The 18,232-nt window shown below is 41.0% G+C and overlaps 2 protein-coding genes across 2 annotated transcripts; both read right to left on the minus strand.

The window, feature by feature from the left end:
• Positions 1–384: 384 nt before the first annotated feature.
• On the minus strand, positions 385–10,128 carry LAP3 (leucine aminopeptidase 3). The gene is made up of 13 exons (XM_065736199.1): positions 10,021–10,128; positions 9,709–9,818; positions 9,405–9,459; positions 8,881–8,986; positions 8,060–8,219; positions 7,523–7,687; positions 6,392–6,550; positions 5,570–5,694; positions 4,214–4,302; positions 3,128–3,230; positions 1,380–1,459; positions 690–802; positions 385–590 (listed from the first exon to the last, which is right to left on the minus strand). The coding sequence occupies exons 1-13, from the start codon at positions 10,126–10,128 to the stop codon at positions 392–394; spliced, it is 1,572 nt and encodes a 523-aa protein (XP_065592271.1). The 3' UTR covers positions 385–391.
• A 4,363-nt stretch (positions 10,129–14,491) lies between these two features.
• Positions 14,492–17,696, minus strand: CLRN2 (clarin 2). The gene is made up of 3 exons (XM_065736138.1): positions 17,405–17,696; positions 15,179–15,358; positions 14,492–14,757 (listed from the first exon to the last, which is right to left on the minus strand). Exons 1-3 carry the CDS (start codon positions 17,655–17,657, stop codon positions 14,492–14,494), a joined length of 699 nt encoding a protein of 232 aa, XP_065592210.1. The 5' UTR covers positions 17,658–17,696.
• Between the last annotated feature and the right edge of the window lie 536 nt (positions 17,697–18,232).

Here is an 18,232-nt window from a genome sequence, read left to right on the forward strand (position 1 = left end):
AAACCCCGCTCCTGTATGGCCCTCAGCCCGAAAGCGAGGGCACCCACAGCAGCACGGCTCAGCACCCCCTGCTGCCGTTACTTCTCTCTCCATCAAAACACACTGCCCCCATGATGAGATTTATTGGTTACAATAACTGTGCTTTATCCATGGAGTAGTTCCCCTTTTCCCAAAAAAGGGTAGGTCCAACAGTGTATTTTAATTTTAAGATGCATAACAGGAAAACAAGCCTCACGTGTGAGGTGTTTTGATTTATAAAATGCTTAGTTCATCGCTTTCCAGTAAGTATCTTTGGGGCACTCCCTTATCCATACCTTTTAAGAGTGCTTTTTTTTTTTTTTTTTTGTCCATAAGGCAGAGCAGATGATTTCACAATAAACATTTAAGCATTTCATTTGGGATTATGACTGTCTTGGCTTAATCGAGCTGCAAACTCCACCAGCGTCCTGGTGGGGCGCCCAGCCATGCCCTTCCGCAGGTACGGCACCTCGTCCTTGTTGGCCATCACGCCGGCGATGTCCAGGTGAGCCCAGTGAGGGGCTGTCACAAACTCCTTCAGGAACGCAGCAGCTGTGCATGCTCCTCCAGCTCTGCAGGAAACAGAAAGAGGAATCGTTTCTTAAGCAACACCACGGGGAGAGAGGCTGCAGGGACAGCATGTGAGGGATAGTACGATAGTACGACATTACCTGCTGTACTTCCCCACGTTACTCAGGTCTGCTAGAGGGCAGTCTGTAACTTGTTTTGTGTAATGCTCAAAGAGAGGCATTCTCCACACTCGGTCTCCTGTCACAATGCTGGCCTGAAAAAGAAAAGGCAACACATTGGGCAAAGTTCACTGTGTGTGTGTGTGTGTGTGTGTGTGTGTGTGTGTGTGTGTGTGTGTGTGTGTGTGTGGTTTGTTGCTTTTTTTCCCCTCCTTTTTTTTAAACTATATTTATGAATACTAGTATTGTCTAGCTTTGATCACTGGCTGAAATTTTCTGTGGTCCAAAATGATGTTAGATATTTGAAAATAGCACTAGTTTTGTTTGCAGTGTACTTTTGGAAGTGGCAATCAAAAGGCAAAATACAAAGAATACTTTTTCCCCCTGTAATATTTTATTCCTGCTTATATACGTTTTCACAAATCCTTCCCTCCATACATTCCCTCTATCCATTACACTTCAGCTACTTGCAAGGCCTCTCTGAATGTCTCTCTTGGTCTTGCTTTTAACAGTACACCAATTATCTCTTTAACAAGAGCTAATTACTGTCAGTAGTCCAGAGCTTATGCAGTAACAGATTTGCATAAGGTAAGACTTTGTCAAGAACTAACTTTTTAGTAACAGCAGTTCTTAACAAATTATTATCATTTGGCAATAATATTGATGGCATACCTCATAAAGGTGATTCCAAAGCCAGGATGAGTTTGTGAACACTCCAGTTGCAGCAGACCCCAGTGCAACATCCATGGCACCTACAGAAAGACACATCCTGATGGTTATACAATGAACACTAAGGTGGATGGGAGTTATTACTCCGCAGACAGACTCCTCACAGTACTTTCCTTTTTAATTCTCACTATCAGCGATTTCTGAAGTCCACAAAACCCACAGGTTTTAGTGCACTTCCACTTATTAAAAAAAAAAAAAAAAGTTATTTAAAGGTTTAACTAATAGGACAAGAAATAACGAAAATTACATTCCAGATCTCATAAAACTTGACTGTTTTCAGCTTAATAGCTGTGTCTAATCTAATGTATTCAGCAGTAAGTCTCAAAAAAAAAAAAAGTAAATTTTACAGTTTCTACACAGAAAATGGGACTTTTTCAAGTCTATAACCTCATCCAGTTTTCCACCTGGTACTTTCTCTTTCGTGAATTGCACTCACAGAGGGTGTTGCACAGCACACACAAATTTAATTTAAATGAAAATCATCCCCATCAAAATAATAAACCATGCCTAAAGCAGTGAGATTTCATACAGTTATTCATTGGTTGCCACAGATCTGCTTCTCTTAACACTGATGCTATTTCAGGTACTCAATCCCAGTGAGATTTAAAAAGCAAAACTTTCAGCAATGTCAGAAATTTATATGGGAGCTGTCCTCCTTCCTGCCTGGTGCCAGAGGATCCCAAACAGAATAGCCTGGAGTGGGAGAAGCCTATTTCTCCTACCGTGGAAATACTTTTATACAAACCACCCACCTTAAAATCAGCTTCTATCTATACAAACTTTCCAAGCATCTGAACAAGTTAAGCTTATGGAACATGATTTAAAGCAAAGAAAGGTAACTATTTTCTCAGCTTGTTTATTAAAGTGGACTCCTATCTGATGGGTTCTTCCATGTTTGCTCACTATCAGCTACAATCACTTCAGCCACGACAGACTGCTGCTGCAGTTCATGAGATGCAAAGTACTATTTTTGCAGGTTTTACATTTATAACTCAATTCATACATAAATATAGAGAAGAAACAAAATATTTTATGCTTTCAAGTATGCATAATGCAATGAAATCACTTCCTGGGAAGATGGTAACGACTGTCCTGTTAGGTAGGATCATGGAGACTGAGACAGCTCAGCAGATGGAAGAAGTGGCTCCAGGTTGGTCACAACTCAGGCACCAAAGAGGCTGATCCTAAAGAAGCTATTTTGGCTTCAGCATGGCTACTGCCATATGGAACAGGCAACATTTTCACAGCAATGCCAGTATCTCTGCACTGCATAGCCACTCCTGGGGGCTGGATGTGCTTAGATAAGATGCTGAGTGATGACATAATTGTCTGGAACCTACTGCTAAGTTCATCCAGAAGCCCAGGGAAACATTGTGCAGAAACATCCTAGTCTGCATAGGTCCTTCTGGGCTTATCCTTTCCAGCTTATCTGGGTCAGGCCCAATTCCACCTACATTGCTTCATGTGCTCCATGCACAGCAGTATCCCCAGTCTTGGAGACACACTGCCAGCTGCAGAAGTTGTTAAAACAGAATTTGTATAAGCTCTTGTCCTGCAACATGCAAAGTTACCTCACCTGCTTTCAACTTCAGCCTGCCTTCGTACACATAGTACAACAAATCCCCAAAGCATTTAATGAGAATAGCCAAAAATTGCCTACCAAAACAAAGCAGGGAAGGGAGACAGCTTACCTGTTAATGTTGCAGCATTCACAATAGCCCTTGCATTAAAACTGTGAGCATAACAGAGAGCATCAGCTAATAGCAGTCTTCCTTCTGCATCTGTGTTATCAACCTTCAGGTGGAAAAAAAAAAAATCAAGAAATTAACTACTGAAAATATCTTATTAACTGACTTCACACACGTTCTCTTAAACAGCTGTCAGACTATGACTACGCTGTCACAAGCCCAAGGAAATGAATCAAAATTACTCAGAGAAATATTGCTCAGAAAACAGTTCCTCTTGATATTGCTTACTCTTTGGATCTTGAGACTTTTCTCCTCTAAAGAAGAAAATAAATCAAAGGTTTTTTTGCATCTTTCCCCTATCAGAGAAGGCTTATAATGAATTCTGCAAGATTAATTGCAAGCACTCTGAGCCACTGGCTGTTTCTTCTGGATGTCTCCTTGCTGGAGGAATACGCACACTGTCTTTTCCCTCCAAGCTGAATGCCACCAAACTCAGCACTGGAGAGAGAATCTCAAGGTCAGATGTGGTAGAATCACAGAAATCCAGACAGAAATATTGAGTATGCCATCTTCCACACAAAGTAAGCAGTCTACTGCTCAGTAACTTTCTGTACCATTTAATATATTGAAATAGTGTAGCTTGAATTAAATATAAAACAGTAGTCCAAAGTAGCTTGCCAAACTAACAGATCTGTGACGTTCATTTCTACTTCTACAGAGCAGCTGGCACAGTAAAGGCCTCTCAGATCCTACTGCAGACAGCACGTGAGTGTCCTCAGTGGTCTGCCAGAAGCAAGTTACTCATTCTGAGAGCCTGTGTTTATGAGCAGGCTTTTGAGCTGACAGTATTTTCTAGCCTGTTCATTGTTACCATACTTTCCAGGTTTTCTTAGAGAACTGTAGAACACGTTCTTCAATATATATTTGAAAAATCCATAACTGCTATTTCTAATTAATAAGATACTTCTTACATTTTTAAAGAATATATATATATATATATTTGCATTGCATATCCTCTGGCTGCAGTCATGCAACCTGATTAAACCAGTTCACTCAGAGTACTCAAAAATCCAAGTTTCACAGGCATACCTGTATTGTTTTTCCATTCTTGGCTCTAACTACATCCCCAGGCTTGTTTGCCTTACCACTGGGCATATTTTCACAGAGGGGTGCCAAACCTCAGAGAAGAAAAAAAAAGTACATTACTAGCATCTCTATCAAAAGATACAGGAAAAAATAGGAAACAAACAACAAACTTAAGAAAGCAGTAGTATTTTCACCTTGACTTGTTCACTATCTTGAGTTTTTCTCACCACCAAAAGTCACATGGTCTAATTTTCAATCAGTGAGATTTCTCTGCATGTTGCACCACAGCATTTTCTCCCCTACAGCATTTTACCACTGGGATTTACTACTACTTTACATACTCAGGCAAGTGAAAGCAGAGGAGCTTTAAAATTCACTGAAGCTTCTGGCAAGAGATACTGTCTTATGCCTTCCATAGACAAACAATTAAGTCACATGGTAAGGGCGTTATTTCTTTCTGAAAATCAAACCTTCTGAAGCCTGAGCTGTTCAAGCTTTCCTCGTTGTGTGGCGGCCCAAGGAATTGCCACAGAATGGCAACCATACAAAGAGCAAACGGATGAGCTTTCAGTCCGTGTGAAAACAGTGACTGGAACAGTGGGCCGAAAGACAGCCCCCATTCCCAGAACTCACAGAACCTGCTCCCAAAAGCACGAAGGGTGAAGTTCTGCCCAAAGCACGACGGCTTGAAAGAACCGCAAACCACTGCTTTTCAGTGGAGTTATTACGTACACATTTCTGCTCCACTGATTTTTGCTTAGCCCTTCCCTTGGGAAGCATGAATCCTGTGAGAATGTGTGGTTCGCTGCCCTCTACTGGTTGAAGTAGTCAGCTGATTTAATTCTAACCAACATTTCGGCAGAGACGATAAGCACTGTCCCTAACTAAAGAAATAGTGTCAGAAAGCTTCTTTTGTTGTTTTTTTCATTTCTGCTGTGACATTCTCCTAAGGAAAAAGCTGATGCATCATCCTTCTCAACACAGGGGTAGCTCAGCTAACTCCATTTCCAATGGCAGGTATCCAAATTCCTTCTTGTAACAAAGCATCAGGACTTCTGCAAAACTTGTTAAAAATAGGTTTATCAACTGCCGAGTCCCTCTTCTAAGTTCTAAAAATCATGCTTAAAAAAATTAATTCTGCCTTGTGTTACTTTATTCATGCCAAGGTAGTGACTTCTGATAAGCAAGTGAAAACAGAAGAGAGGCTGAGCTAGGCAATGAGACAAGCAGAACTGCAAGAGCCAATGGCATTTCTGTATGGCAGTGACTTAAAAGTTACCACTCTGCTACTAGAAAATGACTTCATTGAAAGAGAATCTTGTAAAATTAAGGTTTTCAGACTCTCACACAAACACTTACCAATTATGTTAAGAGGTAGATTTAAAGCTGCTGCTGTCACAATGGCTGAGCAGACAGTTGCTGCCCCTCCCATATCTGCTCTCATTGCATCCATACCTGATGATGGCTTCAGTGAAATGCCACCACTGAAATAAGCAGAATAAATGTCATCCAGCATGGAGGAGTTAAATGTTGCATACATTAATACTAGGTCCATCAGTATGTTTTAGCATCAAAAAATTAGTAAATACTAGACTCAGTGGTTTCAGATCTCCTTACAACACCCGAGTAGGCTGGTTTTCAGTGTGTTTATCTGCTTTTCAGCTAAAATACACCTTAATTACTCCCTCTACACCATAAGAATTCAGGTAATCTGCAGTGGACTAACATAACAGATGTCATGTACTCTACAGCCTTCATAATAGAATACAAAAGAAGTATAGCAGATTTGGTAAAATCAAGCATGTGAAAGGAGAACAGACTGCTAATTTTTTCAGTGTGTGTTAACTGCTTTTTCTGTCCCACATGAGAACCTGATGCAAAGAACGAACTGCTTTTACTTCACTTAAACATCATCTAGATGTCCAGTGGCAGACTGCAGTTATAAGTATGGAAATCCTCCATCCCACGGTTTGCTCAGGAAAAAAAAAGAAAAACAAAACACAAATAGATGAACAGCAGGAAGGCACGAGCAAGGCTTCACCTCTGTGTTTAACAGAATTACAGTTTGAAGTGTGTATCTCTTGTCTGAGTTATGCAAACAGTCCATCTGATCTCCATCCTTTTAATAACTAAACCATAGCTTCCCCTTGCCCCCAAACATTAAGATATTACCACACGTACCTATCAAATGTAACTCCTTTTCCTACAAATACCAATGGAGAGTCATTTGTGTTAGCACCTCCTAAATAGTGAATCTCCAGAAAGATGGGAGGCTCAGCTGAACCCTTGGCTACACTCAGGAATGCTCCCATCTGTTGTGTTGCTATCCAAGACTCTGGTCTGAAACAGAAATACATATTAATCTTTTTTTTTAATTGGGCACCCACCAAGACATGATTGTTTGTTTTTGAAAGACTACAATTCTTGAAGGCTTGTACATAATTAATTCAATTTTAGTTATATTGGAATATCATTTTCATCATATAGGATATCATATATTATCATTTAAATCCCACTGTTCTTTCTGTTGTGAAACAGAAAAATACTGCCTCAAAGTTGCTGTTTAGTTTTTGTTTTTAAGGAAGACCAAATCTGTACTTTCTGCATCAGAAACATTCAACTTGTCTATCAGTCTGTGTAGTTTCTCAAGGCACATGGAGTAACAGTGTTGCACCCCTGTACTTTTTTTGCCTTCTCCTTTCAGGACAGATACTAAGTGTACAGTTGATTTCCCCTCAGTCTTCCACTTCATACCAGAACACCCCCGGGACTCTCAGACAGCCAGCTAACCCATTCCTGCTGAAGGTCAGTAACTAGAAATTCAGAGACGAGAAGAGTTAGCTGTGCTAATACTATTGCACAGGCTTTTAGGGCTCATGAAAACAAAAACCAGCAACAGCAATGAAGGATGCTTAATTACCACATCCAAATAAACAACAACAGGAAAGGTATATATAACAATTGGGAATAAAAGAAGAGGTATTAGAGAAGAAGGTACCAAGAATCTGTAGTTTATTCACTAGATTCTTCACCCAGCATCCTCCTTCACAGCCCTTGTGTCAATTAAGCAGATATCTGACAGCGTGACTAATTGGCTGTTAATCATTTTGCTGTGTCAGTGCATCTGCTTACTCTGCTAATGGAAGCTCACCTTCTAACTGAGAGCAGCCTGGGCACCTTTTTGCCTTTTCAGCAAAGGCTTCACTTGCTTTTGTTATTTGAGATAGCAGAATGAAAATGAGAGCATGCTACTGATTTCAATGGCATAGAAGGTTTTTTACTCCATAGAAAAGTAATTTCAAGGGATTTTACCTTATATGGACCTTCACATTGCTAGCAAAATTTCCAAGCTTCTGTTCAATATATTCAGCAAATTTGATTGGAGTTATATAATTAGCTGGAGCCTCCATAAGGTACCGAGCGAGGTTCTGACCCTCTGCATAGATAACACCTTTCTGCCAGGCTTCACTTCCAGCACTAATGAAACAGAAAAATATGTAAACTGTGATTGTCAACCTTTAAAACAGTAAGATGTCAGCATTCATTTGTTCTCCCCTTTTTGAAAGTACACTGACTTTAAATGAAGGCAATTAAGAACATCCCATTACCATTACTATGAGGAATTTTGGGTGAGATCCACAGAGTACCAAATCTAATTCTCATCTCTGGTCAAGTGCTTCAGAGAAAGATAGAAGAATCCTAGAGCAGGCAGATGTGAAACTACATAACACATCTGGTTTTGTCCTAATCCTCACAATTCTGAAAGTGTCCTAGATCTTTAAACATAAGGTTTATATGCCTTCCAAAGAAATGGATAAATACACAGGCAACTTTTCCTTTTGTCATCACCTTCCATGAAGCTGAGGAGTAACTACAGGCTTCTTTTTTTGCTTCAGCTCATTGTATTCATGCAGTCCAAGGACAGCACCTTCTGCTGCTGCCTGAGCATCTCCACAAGGGTCCACTTCAACACAAGGGATTTCCAGGTCTTGGATCTGTCTACAGCCAACTGAAAAATACAGTACAGAATTAGTAGGCCAAGTACTGCACAGAAAAGCAAAACAGGTATCTGATACAATCCATATAACACCACAAGGAAAAAAAGTTTACTTAAGTTCATAAATAAATCAACTAAAAAGATCATGCAGTAAAATAATTTTAAATGCTAGTTATCATATACTGATAAATTCTGATGAAAAATATCACTTGATAAATTCCAACAATTAGGCCAAAGAATAAAGACTGAATTTCACAGTTGTTCTGACTCCTTTAAGCTTGGCCCAAGTAAAGTCTTCAAATAAAGTCTCGAGTGTTATTGATGATGGGTATAGGTATCAGACACTTGCTGTGATTTAGATTTTTGCTAAGACTCTATAACTTTTTTTCCCCTCACGAAATAGCTTATACATGCTCTTATGAATAGTAGAAAACAAACAGACAATACCATAACCAAAGCATATTCCATAAATTCTTTTTTTTGTTCCCAAAGGATGTGCTCTGGCAGCTAGTGAGACAGTCTGGACAAAGAGCTGCCACAGATGTGTGACTGACCTCTTGTCTCAGCTTGTGACATATATGGTTATAATGGAATATGCTGCACCATTAAAAGGCTTTTCTAGACTAATAATTTAAGAAAATTAAACAAACAAACAAAAAAACCACCAGGTAACCTGCAACAGCTGCACGGATATTTTCTTTGCCTTCATTCCAGTTTTCTTGGTCATTTACTCCAGCGTTCTTCTTACCCAAACCAACTACAACCATGCTTGGAAAGTCCTACACAAAGCCAACACACAAATGGATTCACTTTCCTCATCGTTACAGCCGCAGCACAGAGCTTTACAAAGACTGTACATCCCATATCAAGCCATCAGCATCACAGGAATCCCAATAGGGCCTTACATGTGGCAGGCAATAATTCCTACAAACAGATTTGTTTAAAAATCACTTTTGTATGCCTAAGTGGCCTCACCCCAACGAGGCACAAATCATATTTGCTAGCTCCATGCAGGGAAATAAGTGTGCTAGGATTTCTCAGTGACAGCAGGGGCGTACCTTGAAGCAGGTGGATCCCCATCTCACACCCTAGTGATATATCTCACGTGCATTTATACACACACACCAATTAGCCAAGCTAATTAAAGTAAGCCACATGGGCAAATCTTTTACACGTATGAAAATCCGCAGTCCGTACCTGATGCAAACCGTGGAACAGGCGTGTTTTGCCTTTCTTCAGGGGGGGACCGCACCTAGAGCACAAGAAGCTCGTTTCAGTGAACGAGTTGTACGGTAACAAAGTGATGCCGCCGCGTCCACCCCACAGCCACGCAGCGCTCCTCCGCACCGCACCGCATCCCCCAGCGCTCTGGTGCGTCCCGTAGGAGCTTCCCTCCAAGGCCTGGAAACGGGTGCGGCTTTAAACGCCAACGACGACCAATTCGATCGCCCCGTTGCCGCTTGCGGGCGCTCCCGCCCGCCCGGGCGGAGGCGGCACTCACGCGGCCAGCAGCTCGCGCAGCCTCCCGGACACGCGGCCGTCGAACGCGTCTCCCGCCGCGCTCAGCTGCACGGCGCCCTCGTCCTGCTCGTAGGCTCCCAGCAGCAGGCCCTGCGAACGGCACACGACACGATCAGCGCGAGGCAGCAAGCACGGAGAGACGCCGAGCGGCCGGGGCAAAGCGCTCGGCTGTACGTGAGGCACAGCGCAACTAAAGGAACGATCGTCCCTGCTAACTTCCAGTTTGTCATTTAGAAGTACAAACAGCTTTCTCTTCCCGGGCCCCCAAACGCGGATCTCTCCGAGCCCTCACCTTCCCGCCCGCCCCGCGGCTGTATCCCCGCGGCAGAGGACTCCGCGCCGAGCGGCTGCGGAGCAGAGGCAGCGCCCGGCCCGGCACCCGCGGCAGCAGCGGCAGCATGGCACGGCACGCAGCCCCGGGCCCGGCGCGCCCAGCGCCTCATCAGCCCGCGCCGAGCGGGAGGCGGAGTCCTGGGCGACGGATGGGCCCTGGGCTGAGCCGCGCCGGGACGGCGCTTGGCGAGCTGGACGGCGCTGTGCTTGTGAGCCAGCGAGAAGGGACAGGCTCTTCAGCAGGGTCTGCTGTGACTGGACAAGGAGAAATGGTTCAAAACTAAAAGAGGTGAATAGGTTGGATATTAGGAGGAATCGGGTTTCTTTTATGATAAGGGTACTGAGGCGCTGGCACAGATTGCTCAGAGAGGTGGTGCCTGCCCCATCCCTGGAGACACTCAAGGTCAGGCTGCACAGGGCTCTGAGCAACCCGATCCAGCTGTAGGTGTTCAGGGCAGGGCGCTTGGACCAGATGGCCTGTAAGGTTCCCTTGCAATTCAAACAGATCTATGATAACATCTTGGCATGAGTTCATTAGGTTCTGAGCAAAAGTAGTAACAACCCTGTGTAAAATTTAAACAACAAAATGCAACCCCAATCCTACCTTCCTCCCTCCCCCCCCCCCCCAATTAAAAAAATAAAAGAATTATGTGGCTACATCAGAAAAATTCACACTAGAATACTCTGTCATCGGTGTAATGCTAGAAGTAAATGTATGTTTTTCTAGCAAAATCACCACATGGAAAAGAAGTGTTGGGGTTTACTTAAATGCAGTATCATTGGTGTGAGAGCCTTATTAAGGACAGTGTCACTCAGAGAAAATGACTGAAGGAAATTGCATCTATTTTTAATATTAAACAACATTAACAAAGAATCAAAGTGGTAGTTATTCTTATCTTGGTTTATTTTGGGGAGGTTCTTATGTAAAATTAATAGCCTCTTTGTTCTTTGAGGAACGGCCCCTTAGCTTCTCTGCCTCCTTCAAGGAGCATCTCCATATTCTGCAGGGATATAGGTGAGTGTTGAGGCATCTAAAGAAGTCTTTAATTTTATGGAAAGAATAGGATTTGAGGCATAATCTCTTTAAAGTTCTGGACAAATACTTCACAAATGGCAGATACCTCATAAATTAACCCACCTGGGGTTTCAAATCTTCCAGAGTAAGAAGTCCCCCCAAAGAAGTCTTAAGTTCCACATGTAGAGTATGCATATGATTAGGCACGCCTCTACATGAAGTATAGCTAAAATATGTAACTAATGTAAATCACTCTTTAGATATCAAGTTCCAGATTTTCTGAAAGTTTTTAGGATGTAAAAGAGAAAGCTGAAAAGGCCTAAGTGATAGTGCTTGCTGTTGCTAACCTTAAGGAGTGCTTAGCTACGTGTGACTGCATTTTACCTTTTTTTTTTTCCAACAGGTAAACATTCTGTGTATTTTCCCATCAGTATGTCTCAGCTGTGCTTCGCTGTGACAGCCTGTGCAGCTGAAATGCTAATTTAGCCTAATATATATTTAATTCACTTTGATTCATGCACAGTGATATTTCTGCTCACTCGAAAGAGAACTGAAAATACTGTTTTCTCCCAAGTCACAGCGCAGTAATTGGATGACAGAGCTATTTCACCATTCAGCTTAGGCAGCTACAACATCCCACAATAAGAATCAGAAGTGTTTCATAGTTCTGCTGTCAGACATCCTTTGGACTATTACTGCAGAGTGTGCTCCATTGTTGAGTAGATTCAGAACAAGATTCAAAAGCTGGTCAGCACAACTGTCTCTCTTTACTTAACGCAGTGCTCTCTCACGGTCTTTTCAGAGCTACTGTGGACCTGCCAAGGAATCCAGTTCAGCAGTCCAGCAATCTTGCCATTACCCAAGTAAGTAGTTCACTGTTCTTATTCAGTAACACTTTGAGTAATAATTGTGGAGGAAGCCTTGGGGGCATTACATACACACTAGTACAACTGAAAAGCATTGTCAAAGTTATATTTCAGCATGGGGCACCTCTAAATCTGCTTCCTCTCACTTCCTAGAGAGAATTACACATAGTGGAGGCTGTTATACATTACAATATAATTGTTTTTGTACAACAACTACTTCTAAATTATATGTACATAGAACATTTACAAACAACAAGTATTTCATTTTCTGTTTACGTGGTTATCTATCAGTTTAAGGTCTTGCATTTCAGAGCCACTCTGAACTTTCTGGAAGGTGGTGGTACTGTAGAAGCACTGTGCTGTTAGCACCAAAGGTACCATCACAGAAGGGGCTGGCCTGCTGCCTCCCCATGAACAGGGTATGGCACCATCCTCCTGCAGCTGTGGCCCAGTGTAGAGTATGCATCTAAATACCAGTGAAATTAGTGAAGTAAGTGGTATAAATTAGGAATGTTTTTTTTTTTTTCTTCTACCTTTTAGGGTCCTCTTTATGCTAAAATTGTAGTAAATGCTTCAGACTTACAAAACTTTGTGACTTATTTATTTATTCCTGGTGTGCTCCTAAAAAATGAAGAGTGGCTAACTGTGTACTGAAGAAAAGAAATTATTAATACGTGCTGCAAAAGCGGGTGCACAAATTTCTTCTCCGCTCATAATCCTGCTGAACTTGTAGGACCAAAACCAGAGATGGTATAGCACACAGTAACAGAGGGACTGCTTAGTACATCTCTAGACTGACTTTGGCTTATGGTATTTCCTTTGAAACTGTGATATTGCCCTTCCAAATGCCTGCTGGTCATGCTGACTATGTGCTGAAGATGAAATGAATCATTTTAATTTCATACCTCATATGGAGCTTGCACATAAACTGCTGGAGCATTCAGTGGCTTGAGTCTGCTGTGTAAATTAAGAGCACTCTTTTACAATAGCAAAACATATTTTATAAAAAATACCAACTGAAAATAGAATTTTCTTCATAAGTCAGCTGTTTTCATTGATCTTTATATGTAAACAAAGTAAAAAGGAGAAGGAAAATAAGTATCTGGGTCAAAGATATTAAGCTCATTGACTTAAGCTGAGTTATCCTCATTTAAATATCTACATAAGCAACAGTCAGCAAAAATGTTGAATGTCAGCTTATTCTGATAACTTTCTCTACTGAGTGTTCTTCACAATTCAGTGATAAAATAATTATTTGGGTACATTAAACACAGTTCTAGGCACTTCTGAAAATACTTCCAGCCCTTACAATACTATTTTGTTTAAGAGATGTTTTCAAATGAAAAAATAGTTTCTTTTTTATATCTTGAGATGTTTTAAAACACTTTGAATCCTTCTTCTTCAAATGTCACTATTTTTTACAAAGAACTTGCCACAGGAGTGGAGTTACACAACCTGCTGGTATGATGAAGTGCAACTGACCACAAAATAATTTATTGATGTGAATTTAGATAATATCTTCTTTCATTCATTTAAAGAAATTCTTCAGTTATACATAGTTCCTATTGCTAAAAAAGGTAGAATATATTCAATATAGTAATTAAAGCAAAAAAAGGGCATGTCTAATTGTGTATTCTTTTCAGTACTCATGGTGCAAGAACTGCTAAAACACTTGTCAGAACGAGGGTACTTCCTGGTACCTTCCATCCATGTAACCATTTTTATTCATTTTAGTCCTCTTTCATCATATATTTATTTTGCTGGATTTCAGACAGAAGCAAGAATTGACGAGGGGCTGAAGATCATTAATGTCACACTTTGCAGATTACCTAAAAGCAATGTTACTTTGACTCTATTTACTTTACTTCCAGAACTCGCAATGAAACCTTCATCTTGCAGCTCGTCATTTATTCATAGCCTACCAGCATCCCATACACTTTACTTTTATCCCTTCTTTACTTTGTGGAGTTTGATAATTTCTATTTTTAAACACTGTCACACACACCTAGCCTGTGCTTCCCCCTAAGTTTAGCCCCACAGATAGCAAGGTCGTCTTCTTCAATGCAGTTTACCATCATCAAACATGTCCTAGATGGCTCTTAAACATTTCCAGATAATTCTGAGAAGGTAACTGGCAAACGTCCATTCCTGTTGTTCTGCATTAATCCTATTATGCTATTAAAGGTTTATGATGAATGCATTTTCTTTCTAAACAACATCAACAAAAGGCATTTGGTTTAGGTGGAATGATTCTTCACCTTAGTTTTCCCAAGTATTTAAAACGTAGATTTTATCAAAAGTCATCAGCATATACTGCACGTACAGATCATTTTTGAACATAATATTTGTAGCTTTTGTCCGTCCTACCTTCCCATATGTGCTAACTGCTGGTGCTATAGACTGGCCTTAAAAAGTACTGCAGAATTTCACACTTGGCATTTTTACTCATGTCTAAACCAAAATTCTCCACCCAAGGCAGAAGCTGAAAAGTCAAGAAGCCATTTTTATCATGGTAGTTCTCTTCATCAAAGAAACCTTAGGTAGATTTATTAGTACATGATATCTTCGGCTGTAACATTTGCCTCTTCTGTTTTAGTCTTAATTTTAGGGAAATTAATACAACTAATGGCTATTAGCAGCAAGTTCACTGCGTGTGCTGTGGCGCTTGCCACACAAATCCAAAAGCAGTCTTCAAACTGTTCTTCTAAGATAACAAATTGAAAGACATTTTCCCGAAAGTTGGCAATCCTTTCTGTGAGGCGGTGAAGTTTTACAGCAGCCATAAAGCCAGTGACTGCGAGTGCTATGAATCCACCTGCAACAAAACAAAAGAAGCATTGCTGTCCAAACAGGACGGGTATTTTGGTTGTGCTTCAGAAAGACTTACTAAATACAAAAGGGACCAAATGGGAAAGAGTTGGGCATGGCTTAAACATCTTCAAAGCGCTTAGCCATTGTTGTATGGCCAAGCATTATACCGTGTTTGCAACAAAGTCCCTTTATCAGTGATTCTAAAGACCGACATTTGCAGCTCCTGTAAAAAGTTGTCCAGGTACAATAAGCTGACAATAAGCATCTGACAGATCTGTTTTGGTAGATGAGAATTTACTGCAACTTCATTATATTCACAAGTATTTAAGTCAAGGAGATATTTAGTAAGGCAAGAGAAGTTCTGCTGTTAACATTTTTTTTTTTTCAGATGTGCCCTAATGAAAAGTACTGGTAAATTATTTTACCTGCAAGGAAATTCCAAAGGCATATTCCTGCTGGACCCTTAATAGCCCGGTAAGGAACTTTTATTGCGTTAAGAATGCAGAATCCAAAACTGACCAGAGAAAAGGAAATGGCCACACAAAGGAACATTATTATCATCACATGTAGGCCTGTATTCAGTTTCTTCACCATATGTGGGAAAACTGGCAAGAAAAAAATCATCTATTCAGTGTGTAATTTTTCTTGACAACAGTAAAAACAGCACACTATGCTCATACAACAAACTCAAATTATACCTAAACAAGACTCTTTTTAAAGAAGCAATCAGTTCATGTGGTTACCCTCATCTTAGTTCATTATGCTTTATTTCTCACTGTATCAGACAAACAGGATATACTCTACCATGTGAAAAATCCTTCACAGAGGACCTGTGAGTAAGGATTCAGAGTTAAGCACTGTTTTATTTATCTCATTTTGTTAATATCTTAAACACCTCTGTCTTCCACTCAAAACTCTTATTCAGTCTCCCATTCCTGTCCCATGCTTTTAATCTCAATCCTTTGAAATCCAGGAGTCCCAGTTTCCTTTTCCAGGTGTTTGCTGTCTGAAAAGGTGTTGCTCCTCTCTGACTTTTTTTCATGTGACTCTTCTTTTTCCCTCTTCCTACTGGCTCCAGTGAGGTCTACGCTGAATTCACATTTCCTAATCTCACAGGTTTCCCTTTTCAAATTCCCTTCTTGGTTTTACAGTATAATTCTGTGATTCTGTGAAATGAGAAGCCAGAAACTGGCTTGCTTTCTCGCTGGAAAATAACTGGCAGTAAAAAAGCAAAGCACACAGTATTTAGCTTTATTATGAACCAGCATCAGGGTAGTTGTAAGGATTCTTTTGCCTCTTTTCCAGAGCCATAAGCAGTAAGCCTGGCTGAATAAAGAATCTTGAGTAAGAACATTGCCATGGGGGCTGCTGACACATTCCAGCTGTGTCTGCTGTGCACACAGACAAATGTCTGCTTCCGCAGCTCGTTGAGCCCAGGGCTCAATTCAGATGTCAAAACATAAGCATCTCACACCAATTTAGGTGCCTTAGGACTTCCAGAAATACCCCACAGCTCTGATACAGACAACACAGTATGAATGGAACACTTCGAGGAGGGGGTGAATCTAACAGCTCTGTAGTACTACCCTGATACCATTTTGATGCCAATATTACTAAGTTTTCAACCTTTATAGAGCTATTAAAGTATTTAAAAGGGAACATCTGTTTCACACTTGTTTATCTAACCACATGGGCATGTCCACTGCAATTAATGACCCAATTTTATAGTTCTAACGGGGAAAATTCTTATTAGCATAAGTGAGAGCTTTGTTTGTCCAAGGATAAGATCACATCCTTCAGATATGTATCAGTGCACTTCCATAGTGATGGTGGAATGCTAGGCCTTCCTCTCAGCTTACACTGTAATTAATCAGAAAGTATACTAATGAGTCCAGAAAGTTGTAGAAGGAATGAAAAGGGTATCAGCTACCTTTTTCATCATTCTGTCTCACAGCTGTGGATAGGGTGAAAGAACTGGGACTGTATTTCTGTATATCTTACAAAGAAACAGCAGCTGAGATGAGCAAGAAGAACTTTGCCCTGCTTGCCTATTTGCCAGCTGTTTTGGTTACTGAAATGTGACTTGTCCGCATTCAGTATTTTTTTTTTTTGTCTTCAGAGTTACCAGAAAAGAAGGTACAAACTTATTGTTAATAAGGTTAGGAGGATCTGCAATAGCAAGCATCTGCATTGGGACAGATGGAGAAATGCATCAATGTGGACAGCTAAATACATCTCTACTTCTTAGAAGAAAAAAAAAACACTCAAAAAGAAAGTGAGGAGCTCAACAATGAAGGCAACAATACAGGCACTGAGTTACTGCAGAGCAACACTTGTCAGAGGAAAGCCAGTTCAGGGGATAGTATGACTTACACGGTCACCTCGAATGTACTTCCGCCTGGAGCTCAGCCTGGGACACGAGCAATGACTTTCACTCACTTTACAAGACTAAAAGGAAACCCTCAGTCTAACCTAGGGATTCTGTTACTCGATTCCAGGGTTACAGAACATTACCAGAGGAAAAAAAACTAGCCTGAAATGTGGGTTTAGTAATAATGAATTGTACTCTACAAGTTGTGTAAACAAACTGGAATGCCTTTAGAGCTGAACTACTCATCCAAGTCAGGGATTTCCACCAAAACTGCACTTACCTGAGAATTTGGAGCGACGCCCGCCCAACCCACACTGGCGTATTTTGCCACCTCGAAAAAGTCCGTAGTAAATTTCTCCAATGAACTTGACCAGCTCTGGATCTGTGGCATTGACTAATTCCGCTCCTGTTTTGCACAGGATCTTCCCGGTCATCCACTTTGGGGTCCCCATTGCGACAACAATCAAGATAAAAGATGCAAAACTTATTGCAGAAGCCAAAGTAAATAAAGTCTTTTTAAAACAGCCAGGCATCCTAGTGCTCTCAGGGAGTCATCTCCAAGGCCTCTCTGCAGCAATTAGGCACCTTCCCAATTTTTCCTGACGCTCCAAAATCCACAACTGAACAGCAGATATTGCAAAATACATTTCATTATATTTTGAAGCTCCAGAAATTATCTGTGTGGTTAAAAATCAAGTCCAAAAATACATCTTGCTGCTACAGCATCCTGAAACGGTTGCAAACCGTGGCTTCATTACCCTGCAGCGCCGTGGTGCTTCTTTCTGCAGAAAGTAATCCTATATCTATTGCAAAGCTAATGTTTCACCAGAGGTTTAATTGTCTTGCTCGAATGACGTTGAGATCTATACCATAACCACACGAGAAGAAAACGAGGAGTAGGATTTTATTTATTTATTTTTTAAGATTGTTAAAAAACCGTGGCTAATCAGCTACACAGCATTGCAAGCAGAATTTTGCTGACATCTCTGCTGCGTGCTCCTCCTGTGCCAGCCTAAATGTCACTGCTGCCAGAGCTCACGGGCTGCGGCACTGCACGGGTCTTAGAGCGGCCGATGGAGCTGGGATTGCTCAGCCTGGAGAAGGGGAG

Source organism: Cyrtonyx montezumae, unplaced genomic scaffold (assembly GCF_038088225.1).
Source record: "Cyrtonyx montezumae isolate F1298 unplaced genomic scaffold, pur_monq_1.0 scaffold_2, whole genome shotgun sequence".
Classification (NCBI taxonomy): Eukaryota; Metazoa; Chordata; class Aves; order Galliformes; family Odontophoridae; genus Cyrtonyx; species Cyrtonyx montezumae.